At 45.6% G+C, this 18736-nt stretch overlaps 1 protein-coding gene across 2 annotated transcripts in view; it reads right to left on the reverse strand.

Annotated features, from left to right (window-relative positions):
* Positions 1 to 18736, reverse strand: part of RAD21 (RAD21 cohesin complex component) — a 47690-nt gene that overhangs the window by 14910 nt on the left and 14044 nt on the right. Inside the window, exons 2-8 of one of the 2 annotated variants that reach the window (XM_068237948.1) lie at positions 9720 to 9896; positions 9507 to 9636; positions 5493 to 5592; positions 3369 to 3475; positions 2983 to 3186; positions 971 to 1099; positions 689 to 811 (exon numbers count right to left, since the gene is read on the reverse strand). In XM_068237948.1, coding sequence (XP_068094049.1) covers positions 689 to 811; positions 971 to 1099; positions 2983 to 3186; positions 3369 to 3475; positions 5493 to 5592; positions 9507 to 9636; positions 9720 to 9863 — 937 coding nt within the window. In that variant the 5' untranslated portion in view covers positions 9864 to 9896. Of the gene's footprint in view, positions 1 to 688; positions 812 to 955; positions 1100 to 2982; positions 3187 to 3368; positions 3476 to 5492; positions 5593 to 9506; positions 9637 to 9719; positions 9897 to 18736 lie in introns of both variants that reach the window. The other variant, XM_068237947.1, reaches the window with a different exon arrangement.

Genomic DNA, 18736 nt, shown 5'->3' on the forward strand with positions numbered 1-18736 from the left:
TGTCTAGTGACCCTCTTCCCTCACCTATATAGGTCCCTGGTGTCTAGTGCTTTCCCCCTCCATCCCCCATATGGCTTCCCTGTTGATCTAGGGTTTCACCTCCTATATATAGCTTCCTTTGTGGTCTAGAGTGGGCCAAACATAATGCAAAGTAGAGAAACCACTTGGAGGCCAAATTTGATAGGGGCTGGACATGCATGCTATAGAGCCTTCCCAGTCCTGGGTCCATCCTTTCCTTCCACCATTGTCCCTCGTTGGAAGTTATTCGACCTGCTAGTGCAGCCTTCGGAAGTACTTGCGTCCCCAAGACCTGAAGATGAGTGCATCCATACTGTGCACTCACGAGTCCAGGATTGCTGATGCTTAGTACAGATGCACCCATATTTGGAAGCACTCTGGAACGCAGGTACTTCCGAAGGCTGCCAAAGAGTACTGAAGACACAGCTGGTCTCGTTACTTTAACAGGAGATGGCTGAAATCATGGGACAGAGGACCAGGAATGCTCCATGTTATCTAGAGCCTCTCCTCAGCATAGGTATTCCTAGTAATAGGACTCCATTGGATCCAACTTTACCACAAGACAAGCAATGCTGACTTAACTGACTAGAGAAACGCTCGAGTCAGTAAAGGTAGAAGAACTGTTACCCAATGCCACGCTGCAGATAAAAATTCAGTTAAAATTTCTCACCTGTGATATCGATAGGCTCCAGAGCAAAAGCTTCCTCTTCGTTTGGAACTAAGGTAGTCTGGTCAGTCATGGTGGGCATAGGCTCCACAGGGTCTACGGAATCTGGGCTGTCAGCTCCACCCACTGCGAAAATAAAAGCACATCACACCTTAATGAGCCAGACCACGTCTGGCGTTTAGGACAAGCAAATAAGAGATGAATAAAAAAATGATGAGTATTACCCACCAAATGAAGGCCAATAAGGAACGATGTGATGTGTCTACTTACAAGGAAAGTACTCACATGATACATTATCGTCATCATCCAAATCATCATCATGTGGAGGCTGTTCGGGCATGGCCACGCCTTCTTCTGGGAGAGTGGGTGGGTCATCAAAGATGCCTCCTCCATCCCCGCTTATAAGTTTATCATCTGCAAAACAAAAGCATAGAAAGATCATGTACACATGTAAAATATGTAGATTTAAAGTGTAACAGTACACAGTGCCACGTTATGGTGTGATTGGCACTCACTCATCCAAAAGGCAGCTATTGCTGGTACCATCCCGTAGAAATTTCCACATTTTGGCCTCCAGCATCCAGAGTGATCATGCTGCTAAGGCCAATACTAATGATTTAGTGCATCACTCACTGTTTTTTTTTATTTTTTTTATTTAAAAAAACAAACAAACAAACAAACAAAAAAAACGGATCTGACCCCCAAAAAGGTTCATAATTCTTACCAGTAATGGGCTTTCCTTGCGGTCCTCCACAACAGGAGAAGAAGCAAACTCTGTCCTTTGTCATACAGGTCAAATAGCAATGAGCTTTTTTTTTTTTTTCTTTAAACTACATGAAAACTACTACACTAGAGTCCCGGTTATCTAGAACTGAACCAGCAGTCTCAACCAACCAGCACAAATCCCTGGCAGTACTCAGTGGTGAAAGCCAACTGCCTAGGCAGTTTGTGGGCTCTGCTGTGCTTAAAGAGACACTGAAACGAAAAAAATATGATATAAGGAATTGGTTGTGTAGTACGGATAATTACTAGAACATTAGTAGCAAAGAAAATATTCTCATTTTTATTTTCAGTTATATAGTTGTTGTTTTTTTAAATAACATTGGCTCATTCTCTAATATTTGCAGTTTAAAGGGACACTGTAGGGGGTCAGGGGAAAATTAGTTGAAGTTACCCGGGGCTTCTAATGGTCCCCCACAAACTTCCTGTGCCCGCGCAGCCACTCACCGATGCTCTGGCCCCGCCTCCGGTTCACTTCTGGAATTTCAGACTTTAAAGTCTGAAAACCACTGCGCCTGCATTGCCGTGTCCTAACTCCCGCTGATGGCACCAGGAGCGTACTGCACAGGCCAGGTATGGTCTGTGCCTGCGCTCCTGGTGACATCAGGGGAAGCAAGGACACGGCAACGCAGGCGCAGTGGTTTTCAGACTTTAAAGTCTGAAATTCCAGAAGTGAACCAGAGGCGGGGCCGGAGCATCGGTGAGTGGCTGCGCGGGCACAGGAAGTTTGTGGGGGACCATTAGAAGCCCCGGGTAACTTCAACTCATTCCCCCCCCCCTCCCCGACCCCCCTACAGTATCCCTTTAAACACTACTCAGCATTCTAAATGATTTTACAGTGCAGGCCAGTGAACTTTTGACCTGCCCTGAACTGTTCTCTGCAGAAAAAAAGAAAATACTTCGACAGACAGTTGAGATAAACCGAGCTCTCTGTAACTTTGAAAGTCATGGAGCTCAATGGCAATTTGCATAGATAGCAATTGGAGTTTCTTAACTCTTCCTGTACTGGAAACAACATTAGACATGTCTCTGCTCCTAATGTTTTATTTCTTAGCTGTACTACACATACAAATCATTACATCATATTTTTTTGCTTCAGTGTATCTCTAAAGTGTACCGGAGATGAAGCCAAAGAAAAAAATTCATAAATACCTTGGGCTTCCTCCAGCCCCTCGGCCTGATCGTTCCCTCACCGCCTCCTTTATCCTCCCGGATCAGATTTTGACAGTCTTATCAGTCTGCCGACAGCTTGTACTCACGTGCAACTGTCGGCAGAACGACCACCCCACGGGAGGGTCTGATGGACCCATCGTTTGCAAAAGTACGGCGCGTGTACGTGCCTTTAAATAATCCAGGTGTTCACCAGCTAAAAATAAGGCTGGGTTTACCGATAAAAAAGACTACAATGGAAAATCCTTAGGAGAAAAGCTTGTCAGTGGACGTGGATTGAGGAAATTCATCATCCATCTTTTGATTGACAAACTAAATCTCCAAGCAGCACAGGATGTGTCTCTTACCCAGAATTCCTCCATCATTTCCCTCCCCGAAGTTATCATCCTTGTACTGGTCTTCAAACTCCAGATGGTTGCTCTTCTCGTTCAGCTGGCTGGCATTCTGCTCTGGCTCCAGTAAGAGATTGGAGGCGCTGGTACTGACCAACATGTCATCCTCAAAAGCACTTCCTTCTCGCATCATTTCCCGGTCATCCATGCCAAAATCACCTGTGAGGGCAAACAGGGGTCTTTTAATGTGATAAAACAGACCAACAAGGTCAACAGAACAAACTGCTCGACTCCAACTAATAACATGTAAAGGAGATGAGAAGTTTAGAAAGACATTCAGAACATCACAAGTAAGACTGGATATCTGACCCGACTTGCATGAAATAGAGGAAAGTACTCACCAAAGTCATTATCCTGCAAGATGTTTATATTTCCAACCTCTTCCCTCATTGTGATCTCCTCCACTCTGCTCTGGTTCAAGCTGAACTGCTGGGCTACATCAATGTCACTAGAAGAGGAAAGATACGCCGTGGTCAGGTGCTGTATGTTATGATTCTCAAACACAAAACTGTGGATGGCAGAAAATGTCCAGTTGAAGAGGAAATACAGCTAAACCACTGAGGAGTTTCTGTAGCCACTGAAATGAGACCCCCAAGCTTTCAATGTGGCCATGCTGAAATCTTATGGTGGACATACATCAGGTAACTTGGCGGCCGATCGACCATCCAATTCGATTGTAATCGAATTGGATGAAAATCGTTAGCAAGTGACAAGACAAGACAAATAACATTTATATTGCGCTTTTCTCCTTGCGGACTCAAAGCGCCAGAGCACAGCAGCAGCCACTAGGGCGCGCTCTATTGGCAGTAGCAGTGTAAGGGAGACTTGCCAAAGGTCTCCTACTGAATTAGTGCTGGCTTACTGAACAGGCAGAGCCGAGATTCGAACCCTGGTCTCCTGTGTCAGAGGCAGAGCCCTTAACCATTATCAGCCAACTGCTGATGCCCGACCGACAAAGCGACCATTTAGGGACAGAATTTTGTCGCTTTATCGTGTATGCTGCAAGATGTCGGGCCGAAGTTGGTTGGTTGGGTTTGCGGCGGTTATTTTTCCGAGACAATGAAATCCCCGTCGCAATGTACAAATGTGCCTCCTCGTGTGCATTTATACGTTACCTGTCCTGTTGCTGCCTCCGTGCGGTGTCCCGTAACTTAAGCGTCTGCCGCTATGCGTCAGTAGTGCGTACGGAATACCGCCCGGAAGTTACGGGACACCACACGGAGGCTGCAACAGGACAGGTAACGTATAAATGTACATAGGGGCACATTTATACAATGGGGGGGATTTCAGAGGCGGTGCGGGGGCAGCGGGCTCAGGCTATTCCCTGAAGATTTCATGCTGGGACAGGAATCTGCCTGTAGTGCATGGGCAGTATTAACAAGAGACAAATTTATCTCTAATCAGATTCGATTAAGAGATAAATTTGTCTGTCAAATCTGCCCATAATCTTTAGGCCTATGAGCACCTTTACAGCTCATCAAATGTAATTTCTTTAATTAAATATTGCATTTGTCTGAAAAGTGTTGCAGACACCACCTGTATTATGCCTTCTGACACAAAACTCCAGTTTGCACAGCTGCTGAAAAAAAAAAAAAAACCCGGACACGTAAACTGAAAGGGAACCTGAAGTGAGAGGGGTATGGAGGGTGACATTTACTCCCAATACCAGTCGCCTGGCTGTCCCTGCTAAACCTCTGTCTGTAATAGTTTTAGCCATAGAACTTGAACAAAAATCCGACAAGATTGGCTGCATGCTTGTTTTCAGGCGTGCAGTTCAAACAAGACTGACCAGAAAGTTGAGCAGGACAGCCAGGCAACCAGTATTGTTTAAAAGGAAATAAATATGGCAGCCTCCGAATCACTCACTCAAGTCCCACACAGACTATGGTCTGGTGCACACCAAGAGCGTTCTGAACCGCTTGGCTAATGAATGTGAATGGGCTGTTGCACACCACAGCTGTCCGTTTTTTCCCCCAAACGCAAACTCGGGTCCTGCAGCATTCTTGCAGATTTCTGAGGTGTTTTTGCCTCAAAGTATAGGAAAGTAGAAAATATCTCTGAAAAGCGCTAGATCAAAGTGATTTTCCAAGTGTTTGTTACAGTAAAGCTGTAACTGAACAGCTTCTGTAACAAAATATAAAATCTGCTACACAAAAACGCTGCAAAAAAACGCTAGGTATGTTTAGAAAATCGCTCTAAACATGCCTAGAAGACAAGCCACTTAATATCCTTCTGACACAATAGCGTATTTATTGTGGCATAAACCCCTCAGCACTAGTGTGTTCAGAGAAAAGGATAACTACCGTAGTTGGATTTTATTTTCCACTCAATGTTAAATGTTTAGAATGGAGCGATGGCTGTGAAAGAATGAACTGAATACAAAGGTAGGCCAGTCTTATAGACCATGTTCAGAAGAAACTGCAGTGTGTGTCAGTTGAACGCCAGTGCAACCAACTGTAACTTACTCTAGATCTGGCAGTGGTTGGTCGAAATCATGGAACTCTTCAGGCAGAGTGATGGCATTATAAGCTGCTTCTCGGTTCTCCTCTGGCAAATCCACAACCCCTGCAAGGTGAAATCACAGCACAAAGTTATCAGGAGAACGTACAGAGAGGCAGAATTTTTTATTAGCCAACAATGTTCCTGAAGCGGGATTGTCACCATAAAAAATCAAATTTCAACAGCAACTGGTCTGAGTGTATTAACTGATAAAGATGCTAATCCTGTATTCAAAAGTTTTTCTGCTGTTATGATTTGGAGTTATCACATACTTTAGGAGCACTGGCCCTTTAATAGTGCCAAAGAATTGCATGCTGTTTTTTTTTTTATAATATATTCCTCCTCTTCCATTTCCCTGCCCAGCTGAAACATGATCCTCTGCTCACTTGTGTTTATAAGCAAGGCTGGGGTGACTCAGCGATTGGAGGAAAAAAGAAAAAGTAAAGGGCAGAAATGACATCAGGATGTAGCCTAAACTGTGGGCAAAAGACATGGCCCCCACCACTAACAGAATTCTCGTCATTTACTATATAAAATTCACTGAAATCAAAACATGGACAGTGCAATACATGCTTTATGTAAGTAGATCAATTATTTATCTACTTATGTGTTTTTTTCCATAGAATGGCTAATACTACTGCTTTAAAGGGTACCTGGAATTATAAATAATAATTATGCGGATACATTTTATGCCAACTTGATCACTCATCAAATGTGGCTGTCAGATTGATAGCTGCTCAATACATTTCTGCTGAATGTTGTGCAGTGTAGGACTCAATAGCCTATCAAACTGCAATTGGATAGGGACCCAGAGGTGAAACCTGGAAGCAAAAGCAGTTGCCTACCTAGGTAAAGGGAAGCCCCTGGATAGTCTAGGCTTGTTGTGTCCTCTTCGCCCCCACCATTGCCACGCATGGACCCCTGGAACATAATCAGACAAGAGCTTCTCGGATATGTTACCATAGCTGCATTCCCGCGAGTATGGCCGTGTCTGCACAAAAAGCCAGAGCAGCTTGTGCACTAGTGGCTCATGGACTGCGAGCTTTCAGAGGGTCCCAGGCAGAGGCGGTAGGGGCAAGGAGGACATGAAAGCCTCTGGAGGACAAGCATCTGCCTTTTTTTTACGCTTCACCTAGGGTTTACTCCAAACTCTGCTTGACATGTCACAATTTTTGTGTCTCAAAATACAGTGGTTTTCCCATTGACTACTTAAAAGAGAACCGAGGTGGTTTCTAAGAATGATATCTGCACACAGAGGCTGGGTCTGCCTATACAGCCCAGCCTCTGTTGCTATGTAGTGTCCCCCCAGGCACCCCACCGTGCTCTGCTGTCCCCCCATAACTCACAGCCGCGCTGGCGACCCGCAGCTGGCTGTGTTTACCTATGCATTGTCACTAGCCTCTCCCCCCACCTCCTGCATAGCTCCGGTCCCCGCCCACGTCCCTTCTCTCCCCGCTGATTGGAGGGAAGGGACGCGGGCGGGGACCGGAGCTATGCGGGGGGGGGGGGGGGGGGGGGCGGCGAGAGTGACACTACATAGGTAAACACAGCCTGCTGCGTGTCGACAGCGCGGCTGTGATTTATGGGGGCATAGAGCGAAGGGGGGCCTGGGGGGACATTACATAGCAACAAAGGCTGGGCTGTATAGGCAGATACAGCCTGTTTGTGCGGCTATCTTAGAAACCACCTCAGGTTCTCTTTAAGGAGTACATAAGTGATTCCTCCACATCCCCTTTTCTCCCCACCCAACAGAGCTCTCTGTTGGTGGGATCAGATCGCCTCAGGTGTGTTTATTTTTTGTAAAAAAAAAATAATTAAATTTTGCTATTTTTTTTTTATTATTTTAAATCCCCTCCCTCCCTTCGTTTGCCCAGCACAGCGGATTGCTCCTGTGTCCCCCAGAGGACAGCCGTGCCACAAAGCCTTAGATCGCAACGCTGTACATAGGTATTAGCCGTCTAACAGTCTCTGAGACTGGAGGCGGAGCGGAGCTCAGTCATCAGAGCGGAGATGCGCCCGCTCTCCTGAAAAGCCCATTATCAGCCGTTCACGCCACTTAGCGTTTAGCGGTCCTGGGGCTGCCGCACTGCTCACGCCAATTGGCGTGGAGCAGTCGGCAAGATGTTAAAGGATACACAAAGCGACGTGACATGATAAGATAGACGTGTATGTACAGTACCAAGCACACAAATAATGCTGTGCACCTGTGCGATCACAGAATTTTGTCTCCTGGAAGAGACAGCTGTGTGCAGTAGCTCTGCCTCTGCTTCAGTCAATCTTCACCGATCTCCACCTCTCCCCGCCCCTCTCAGTCTTCTTTAACCGAGAGGGGTGGGAAGAGGCGGAGATTGGCTGGATAGGAGGCAGAGCTAAAGCACACAGCTCTGCCTCCCCTGGGCAACAAAATCTACGACTTGCCAAGTGGCAGAGTTTGGTTTCTGGGATTTTTTTTTTTTTGGGGGGGGGGGGGGGGGGGGAGAGGAGATAAATACCTTGTTCTGGGGATGCAGTGAATCAGCTTTGATCTTAATTATTATTATTATTTAGTATTTATATAGCGCCGACATATTACGCAGCGCTGTACAGTGTATATATACATCTTGTCACTAACAGTCCCTCAAAGGAGCTCACAATCTAATCCCTACCATTGCAATATGTCTATATTATGTAGTGTAAGTACTGTAGTCTAGGGCCAATTTTAGGGGGAGCCAATTAACTTATCCATATGTTTTTGGAATGTGGGAGGAAACCGGAGTGCCCGGAGGAAACCCACGCAGACACGGAGAGAACATACAAACTCTTTGCAGATAGTGCCCTGGATGGGATTCGAACCAGGGACCCAGCGCTGCAAGGCGAGAGAGCTAACCACTACGCCACCGTGCTGCCATACTTAAAGAGACTCCGTAACAAAAATTGCATCCTGTTTTTTATCATCCTACAAGTTCCAAAAGCTATTCTAATGTGTTCTGGCTTACTGCAGCACTTTATACTATCACTGTCTCAATCAATGAATGATAAATCAATGTATCTTTCCCCTGTCAGACTTGTCAGCCTGTGTCTGGAAGGCTGCCAAGTTCTTCAGTGTTGTGGTTCTGCTATGCACTCCCCCCTCAGGGGGGAAAGAAACACACAAATGATCTCTTGAGATTCAGAAGTAAGGCTGTATACAGCCTGCTTGTGTATGGATGTATTTTCTATGTGTGGACATGCTGTACATCAACCTACTTCCTGTTTTGGTGGCCATTTTGTTTGTTTATAAACAAACTTTTTAAAACTGTTTTTAACCACTTTTAATGCGGCGGGGAGCGGCAAAATTGTGACAGAGGGTAATAGGAGATGTCCCCTAACGCACTGGTATGTTTACTTTTGTGTGATTTTAACAATACAGATTCTCTTTAAGATAACTGGGCAATAAGAAGAGGTAAATTAAATGGCTTCAGACTCTCTTTAAAATTAAATAGAAGGGTTTTGCAGGGAACATGCTGTCCACGAAATAACTTTTAGCAACTTGTTGGCTTTAGTATACGGTATTAATCATTTTAAAATCCGACATTAAACACCGGTCAAAGCTCTGGCCGGCCTGTCATTACGAGAGTGGTGTATCTGGAAACCCAGCGGATGGAAGTGCAGCCTTGGGCACATGTCCAGTCCCTCATCAGAAAACAGATTATATGCGACCTTAAATTATATATCAGCCACAAAAGATGCAATCTCTGCACAAATTGAAATCTAAATGTTTGAAAGGATCAGCGAGTGGACGGATCTTATCGCCTACAAACGGCGTTCGGAGCCAGACTGTTTTCTGTGGCGTCAAGATAACACAAAATGACATTTTGCAGGAACAGGGCACCCGGAGATAAACCACGCAGTGGTCATTTCGCTGAGGCGACAAGCTACAGCATCTCAGCAAAAATCTATGTACTTTCCTCCTTGATGGCGAATGGCTGTGTGATAAGGCAGACAGAAGTGTATCTACTCACCAGGCCGAAAGGCCATCTTTATTTTGATGAAGGCTTCATTACAGTCGGCCAGAAGGTATTTTGCCTTCCTGTGGTAGATTCTGACGACGCCCAGAAGAAGATGCCCAGATGTACGCAGAGCCATTTTCACCTAGGAAAAAGAACAACCACCAGTTACAGACTTCCAGAAACTCTCAGAGGTTCCATGCCACAAAAGTCTGGGCGGCTTTGTACCTTGGGTGAAATAATGCTCTCCACACTGCTCTCCAGGTTACACTCAAACACGTGGGCTTTGGTTAGCTTCTTATCCCAGTGGGCCGCCAGCCAGATTTTGGCTAGCGGCCCTCTCTTGCTCAGGACAAAGTGTGCATAAAACATCTTCTCGGCCTAGTTCAGCCACCAAGGAACAACCTGCAAAGAGAAGACATTCACATTCATTTTAAAAATAAAGGACCATTATAAAACCCATTTTAAGCATGTATCAACAGTTTAGAAATCCAGAAAAATATATAAATAAAACTTAGAAGTGGAACTACAGTAAAAAGCTCTCCTCTGCTTCAGTAGATAAGCCACACTTTTACAAGTTGTAATGTCAAATACTTTCCAAAATGCCTTAAGGTGGCCATACACTGGTCGATGTGCCATTAGATCGACCAGCTGACAGATCCCTATCTGATCGAATCTGATCAGATAGGGATCGTATGGCTGCCTTTACTGCAAACAGATTGTGAATCGATTTCAGCCTGAAACCGATCACAATCTGTTCAGCTGCTCCTGCCGCCTGTCCCCCCCCCCCGTATACATTACCTGAGGCTGGCTCCCGGGCGTCTTCTCCGCACTGCACCGCTGTTCTTGCTCCATCCCGGCACTTCCTGTGTTACTCCGTGACCAGGAAGTTCAAATAGAGCGCCCTCTATTTCAACTTCCTGGCCACCGGAGTGACACAGGAAGTATAAGCGTACACTGGGACATGCGGAAATGCGGTGCAGCGAGGAGAAGAGGACCCCGGAGCCAGCTTCAGGTAATGTATACATGCTCGGATCGGGCCTGAATCGTACGCCGCAAGCGACGCGCTCCTACCGCCGGGCGATCGAGGGTAATTTCCCGCACGGCGCGATCGACGGACCGATCCGATTTCAGGAGGGAATCGGATCGGCGGGTGCGTTTAGCGCAAGCGATTGGCAGCAGATTCGATCCCAGGATCGGATCTGCTGTCGAAACGGCCGTGAATCGAGCCAGTGTATGGCCTGCTTTAATAGGTTTACTTTCTCCTAGGAGCCTCAGCATGCAATGTGAGCTCTTCAGTCCAACCAGAGATGAAGATTTTATCTCTGACAGCAGGAGATAAGGCTCACTCATAGCAGTGATTGTCTGTACAAAAACTTAGCTGATAGACTATATCTTTACGACAACAGCACAGTAAACTGGATATTACAATATTATGCAAGATAGCTGGTGCAATTTGGAGCAAGGTGGTGGTTTAGCTAACCCCGGTCACCTACAGATAATGGGAGATCAGGAGCCCAATGGTGTAGTATTGATTGATTAGTGGCGATGTAAGTAGTGAACAAAATAGTGTTCGCCACAGAATTTTTTTCCAGCCGTGTGGGGCGAGATGACAGAATGCAGGGCTGGCTCTTCTCCACTTAGAACAGCAGAGAAGGAGGTGAGCAGATGACATCTGGGTGCTCACCAAAACTAACCGGGTGGAGCGCCCAGCTAACTTAAAGAGCCTGGGGAGAACACTGAAATATAATCAAAGTAAATATTATATCTATATCTACACACACACACACACACACACACACACACACACACACACACACACACACACACACACACACACACACACACACACACACACACACACATCAAAGAATAATAATTCACAATTATTGGGCACCTCCACCCCCTTTGTGTTTGCTGTGATCTTGAAAAATATGCCATTACCTTGCTTCCTAAAGAGCCTGGGTGGGAGAAATCTCTCTGTAAATGGACAATTGTGTGTAAAAAAAAACAATAAAAATCCAATTTACAGAGATATTCCTCCCACCCAGCACGGGTATGAGTAAAAATACACCCCAAAACACATACTATTTTTCTAGAGTACGGCGAAACCACATGTGTGACCCCTTTTTGCAACCTAGGTGCGCTAAGGGGCCCAAAGTCCTATGAGCACCTTTAGGCTTTACAGGGGTGCTTACAATTTAGCACCCCCAAAATGCCAGGACAGTAAACACACCCCACAAATGACCCGATTTTGGAAAGTAGACACCCCAAAGTATTCAGAGAGGGGCATGGTGAGTCCGTGGCAGATTTAATTTTTTTTGTCACAAGTTAGCACTCAGGAGAAGTAGTATAATGTGTTCTGGGGTGTATTTTTACACATACCCATGCTGGGTGAGAGAAATATCTCTGTAAATAGACAATTGTGTGTAAAAAAAATAAAAAAAATTGTCATTTACAGAGATATTTCTCCCACCCAGCATGGGTATTTGTAAAAATACACCCCAAAACACATTATACTACTTCTCCAGAGTACGGCGATACCACGTGTGACACTTTTTTGCAGCCTAGGTGCGCTAAGAGGCCCAACGTCCTATGAGTACCTTTAGGATTTCACAGGTCATTTTGAGGCATTTGGTTTCTAGACTACTCCTCACCGTTTAGGGCCCCTAAAATGCCAGGACAATATAGGAACCCCACAAGTGACCCCATTTTAGAAAGAAGACACCCCAAGGTATTCCGTTAGTAGTATGGTGAGTTCATAGAAAATTTTATTAAAATTCTGTCACTGCGGTGGGGCGGGTGAGGGTTTGGCCGGGTGATCAGAAGCCCGCAGGGGGCAGATTAGTGCCTGATCTGATGGGTAGGTGTGATAGGGGGTGACAGGAGGTGATTGATGCGTGATCAGTGGGTGATTAGAGGGGAGAACAGATGTAAACATTGCACTTGGGAGGTGATCTGAGGGCGGGTCTACGGGCGATCTTAGGTCGTGGGTGGGTAATTAGGTCTAATCTGATGGGTGGCAGTGACAGGTGGTGATTAACAGGTGATCAGTGGGTGATTACAGGGGAGAATAGATGTATACAGTACACGGGGGGGGGGGGGGGGGGGGGGGGGGGGGGGAGATCAGGAGCCCCCAGGGGGCAGTTTAGGACTTAATCTAGAAAATAGCGTTGACAGTGACAGGGAGTGATTGATGGGTGATTAGGGTGTTGATTGGGTGGAAACAAGGGTCTGAGGGGTGGGCAGGGGTGCTGTGGGCGATCAGGGGGGCACAATCAGTGTGTTTGGGTGCTCACTAGATTGGCTGCAGCCTGCCCTGGTGGTCCCTCGATCACTGGGACCACCAGGGTATACATTACAAAGCGTATTATATGCTTTGTATGCGGCGATCAAGGAGTCAATAACCCGCCGGCGCTTCCAAACGGCCGGCGGGTTAGAGCGTCAGGTGGTCGGAGCCTATGGCCGGCGGAAGCGCGTGTCACCAGTGACGCGATCGCCGGCCAAACACGCCCACACGATGGGCGTATTGCGGTCGTTCTGCACACCACTTTGCCGCCGCCCATGGGCTGTGGGCGATCAGCAAGTGCTTAAAGACACAGGATCAGCAGGAGAGTCAGGCAACTGGTATTTTAAAAGGAAAAATCCACATCCTTCTCAGTTTAGGCTTCCTATAACGTCTCCAGGACAGTTTTTATAGTCAAACAGCACTGCTGCCGCTGTGCACGTTCCTGTGAGATTGGTAAGAAAAGAAGAAAAAAAAAAAAAAAAAAAAAAAAAAAAGCAGCATAGAAAAAAAAACACACCTTTATTTCCCAATACTATATTGTCACCATACTGTGTACTAGGGACATAATTCAAATCTTGTAATAACCAGAACATAGACAGATAAAATGTGTGGGTTTTGTGTACAGTAGCAGTGTTTATATTAAAAATATAGGGGATGAATTTGGAGAAAGTGTATTTTTTTTTCATTTCTACCTTGTTTTTCCCTTTAAAATGCATAGAAAATTACGGAAAAATATCAACCTCAAAAAGCCTAATTGGTGGTGAAAAAAACGATATACATAATTTGATTGTGATTAAGCTATTGGCAAATGAAGGGGATGAGCACTGAAAGGCGAAAATCGCTCTTGTCCGTTAGGGTAAAAACCTCTTTGGGGTAAAATGGTTAATAAAACATGTGGTGGTGGGAGGGGTTCAGCAGTCACTTACCGCTCCCTCTGTTCAAAGACGTTTGCCTCCGGTCCCCCGTAATAGCCCCCGTCCACTATTCAAATACTGCGCCCTCTGATGTCACTTAGAGGTGCCCGCTCTAGTCTCCTCAGCATGAGCTGCAGAGGGCTGCGGAACGCTGGGACGCCAAAAAGACTGAAGCGCGCACCTGTAAGTGGTGTCAGAGGGTGCAGAATTTGAACAGATACAGAAGAGAGAAACCGAGAGCCCAATATAGTGTAGTAGTAGGTAGCCCAAAACAGTGGACTGTTTTGCCCTACAGTTCTTTTAAACAGGGCTGTGGAGTCGGTCCAAAAATCCACCGACTCCGACTCCTCAGTTTAGGATTCCACCGACTCCGACTCCACGACTCCTCTAATTTGCATATTACAATTTTGTTGATTAAAAGTATGTAACGTGAAATTCGTCTCTTAACTGCCAACGCTTAGGAATTTTACAAGACAACTGAAGTGAGAAGGATATGTAGACCTCTATATTTATTCCCTTTAGACTAAAACTAGTCCTTGGTAAGAGTACTTGTAAAAGGTACAAACCGGAACAAAGAACATCTATCAGGCCCTAGGCAATGTAAGTGTGGGTACATGTAAGAATGATGTGCAGGTACTCTGCAGGGGAATGAGGAGATTGTAAACAGACAACACCTCTGTGTTCAATGTGCACAGCATTCTCAGTGGATTCCCTGCAGCTCTGTGGGGAGTGCATATGTATAGTACTACTGTGTAACAAAGTAAACCTGAGACAGATGAAATTAATTTTTTTATACATACCTGGGGCTTCCTCCAGCCGCCTTCAGGATACTCAGTCTCTCGTTGTCCTTCACCACCTGGATCTTCTGCTATGAGTCCAGGTACTTGAGCCAGTCAGGCGTAGTGCGCATGCACACACTCCGCCGCCAGGAGCATACTACACCTGTGCAGCACTATTGCGCAGGTGTAGAATGTTCCTGGCTGTGGGAGCGGCATGCGGCCGGACAGTGCTAACTGGCTGAATTACCAGGACTCATAGCAGAAGATCCGGGTGGTGGAAGACAGTGAGGGACTTATTAGCCTGAAGGGGGCTGGAGGAAGCCCCAGGTATGTATAAAACTTTACTTTTCATCCGTCTCAGTTTCCCTTTAATTTGTAGTCACCAAACCAAATTTTAATAACATATCAAATTATTTGATTTCATCAGCAAAGGGAGTGCATACATTTGCATAAATCCGCATCAATGCAGAATTATTTCCATCTCGTTGACCATCTCTGTTAGTGACACAGCTACACATCAGGCTTTATACTTACAGTATAGATGTTATTTAGTGTATATAAGAGATTCCTGTGTACACATCATATATACAGTCACAATCAGATATGTATATCTGACTTTAAAAATACAGGGACTGCTTTATTGAAGCAGCACAAGTAACTAATTTTGATTGGTTTATTTCATTTTTGTAGACTAAGCACAGCTATTACTGTATATATACTGTATATATACATTATTTTTAATGACTATTATCTGAGAAATAGAACATTTTATCATATTTTCTATTTTAATTACAGTTACAAATTCATTAGGAGTCGGAGTCTGTGCATTTTTTCCCGACTCCGACTCCAGGCACCCAAAATTGCCCGACTCCACAGCCCTGCTTTTAAATGTATGTCTTTTTGTACCAATAAATGAAGATATATTTATGAAGGTGGTGCGGATTTCTACGTCCTAATACTATTGGATCCTGTGGTGTCCGGGATTTTTCTTCCAGCACACCTGCCATTCCAGGTTGGATGGCTGGCCAGAGAGTGCGACTTCACATATAGAGCAAGTACTTGCTTTTATCCTGTTGGTGCCTCGGTTTTTTCTACATAGTATTTGAACAGAGGATGGGCTGGACGGGAGCACACATCTTTGAATAGTGGGAGCGGTAAGTGACTTCTGAACCCCTCCCACCATATGTTTTTTTTAATAAGATGTTTGGCTCTGGTACCCTTTAAGTTTCGCAGACACCTGTAATGGCTGCCACCCGGATGACAGCTCGGGGACATAACGCTGTAAAGATGCATCGCTATGTTGTTGCTTAGCAATGCATCTGTACAGCACTGTAGTAGCCAAATGAGGTACCCTAGTGATCGCATGCAATCGCTACAGATACACAGGCTGGCGATGGTACACTACAAGCCCAACTAGTGATGAAATATGGTATAGTATTTACCGGGACAAGCCAAATGTATTTTGAAGCGTTTTATAACAGTGGCACTTATGCAATATAATTTGTGCGTTTATGCGTAATTTTCCCTGATAAAACGCTTGACAAAATTAAACAATTCTTAGAAAGAAAAATGTTATTCGAAAGAAACCCTAGATTTCCCTTTAAAAAAAATAAATAAATATATATACACAATATACATACATACATACATACATACATACATATACACACACTCAAGAATTTTTTTTCAGCCGGGTGGGATGAAAAAGTAGCCGGGTGGGTAAATAAGGGCCCTTTTCCACTAGGAAATGCGATCATGCAACCTACAATTTCCACTACCCGTGATTGCGCCATATAGCTGCCAGGAACGGAGCACGATTGCGATTCGGAAAAAAAGACACATGCTAGTGGGAAATGAGCACCGCGATATCGCGGTGATCAGCAACACTGCTGCGATCCACTTCCTGAAGCGGATCGTAGTTAGTGGAAAAGGGGGTGGGTAGGTAAGTAGTTCAGGCTGTTGGCTAGTGGGGTGGGTGGGTAGGTGGTCAGGCTAGTGGAATGGGTAGGTAGGTGGTCAGTCTGGTGGCTAGTGGGTGGGTAGGTGGTCAGGCTAGTGGGTGGGTAAGGCTGGTAGCTAGTGGGGTGGGCAGGGTAGGTAGGTGGTCAGGCTGGTGGCTAGTGGGGTGGGTAGGCAGGTTAGTGGTCAGGCTGGTGTGGGTAGGTAGGTGGTCAGGCTGTTGGCTAGTGGGGTGGGTAGGTAGGTTGGTGGTCAGGCTAGTGTGGTAGGTAGGTAGGTGGTCAGGCTAGTGGCTAGTGGGGTGGGTAGGTAGGTTGGTGGTCAGGCTGGTGGCTAGTGGGGTGGGTAGGCAGGTTGGTGGTCAGGCTGGTGGCTAGTGGGGTGGGTAGGTAGGTTGGTGGTCAGGCTAGTGTGGTAGGTAGGTGGTCAGGCTGGTGGCTAGTGGGGTGGGTAGGTACAGCGGAGGAAATAATTATTTGACCCCTCACTGATTTTGTAAGTTTGTCCAATGACAAAGAAATGAAAAGTCTCAGAACAGTATCATTTCAATGGTAGGTTTATTTTAACAGTGGCAGATAGCACATCAAAAGGAAAATCGAAAAAATAACCTTAAATAAAAGATAGCAACTGATTTGCATTTCATTGAGTGAAATAAGTTTTTGGACCCTCTAACAATAAAAGACTTAATACTTAGTGGAAAAACCCTTGTTTGCAAGCACAGAGGTCAAACGTTTCTTGTAATTGATGACCAAGTTTGCACACATTTTAGGAGGAATGTTGGTCCACTCCTCTTTGCAGATCATCTCTAAATCCCTAAGGTTTCGAGGCTGTCTCTGTGCAACTCTGAGCTTGAGCTCCCTCCATAGGTTTTCTATTGGATTAAGGTCCGGAGACTGACTAGGCCACTCCATGACCTTAAAGTGCTTCTTCTTGAGCCACTCCTTTGTTGCCTTTGCTGTATGTTTTGGGTCATTGTCGTGCTGGAACACCCATCCACGACCCATTTTCAGTTTCCTGGCAGAGGGAAGGAGGCTGTCGTTCAGGATTTCACGATACATGGCTCCGTCCATTTTCCCGTTAATGTGATTAAGTTGTCCTGTGCCCTTAGCAGAAAAACACCCCCAAAGCAAAATGTTTCCACCCCCATGCTTGACGGTGGGGACGGTGTTTTGGGGGTCATAGGCAGCATTTTTCTTCCTCCAAACACAGCGAGTTGAGTTAATGCCAAAGAGCTCTATTTTGGTCTCATCAGACCACAGCACCTTCTCCCAGTCACTCACAGAATCATTCAGGTGTTCATTGGCAAACTTCAGACGGGCCTGCACATGTGCCTTCTTGAGCAGGGGGACCTTGCGAGCCCTGCAGGATTTTAATCCATTGCGGTGTAATGTGTTTCCAATGGTTTTCTTGGTGACTGTGGTCCCTGCTAATTTGAGGTCATTCACTAACTCCTCCCGTGTAGTTCTAGGATGCTTTTTCACCTTTCTCAGAACCATTGACACCCCACGAGGTGAGATATTGCATGGAGCCCCAGAGCGAGGTCGATTGATGGTCATTTTGTGCTCCTTCCATTTTCGAACAATCGCACCAACAGTTGTCACCTTCTCTCCCAGCTTCTTGCTAATGGTTTTGTAGCCCATTCCAGCCTTGTACAGGTCTACAATTTTGTCTGACATCCTTAGACAGCTCTTTGGTCTTTCCCATGTTGGAGAGTTTGGAGTCTGCTTGATTGATTGATTCTGTGGACAGGTGTCTTTTATACAGGTGACTAGTTAAGACAGGTGTCCTTAATGAGGGTGACTAATCGAGGAGAAGTGTCTAACCACCCTGTGGGAGCCAGAACTTTTAATGGTTGGTAGGGGTTCAAAAACTTATTTCACTCAATGAAATGCAAATCAGTTGCTATCTTTTATTTAAGGTTATTTTTTCAATTTTCCTTTTGATGTGCTATCTGCCACTGTTAAAATAAACCTACCATTAAAATGATACTGTTCTGAGACTTTTCATTTCTTTGTCATTGGACAAACTTACAAAATCAGTGAGGGGTCAAATAATTATTTCCTCCACTGTAGGTTGGTGGTCAGGCTAGTGTGGTAGGTAGGTGGTCAGGCTGGTGGCTAGTGTGGTGGGTGGGTAGGTAGGTAGGTTGGTGGTCAGGCTAGTGTGGTAGGTAGGTGGTCAGGCTAGTGTCGTAGTGGGGTGGGTAGGTAGGTTGGTGGTCAGGCTAGTGTGGTAGGTAGGTGGTCAGGCTGTTGGCTAGTGGGGTGGGTAGGTAGGTTGGTGGTCAGGCTAGTGTGGTAGGTA

This window comes from Hyperolius riggenbachi, chromosome 5 (assembly GCF_040937935.1).
Source record: "Hyperolius riggenbachi isolate aHypRig1 chromosome 5, aHypRig1.pri, whole genome shotgun sequence".
Taxonomy (NCBI): domain Eukaryota; kingdom Metazoa; phylum Chordata; class Amphibia; order Anura; family Hyperoliidae; genus Hyperolius; species Hyperolius riggenbachi.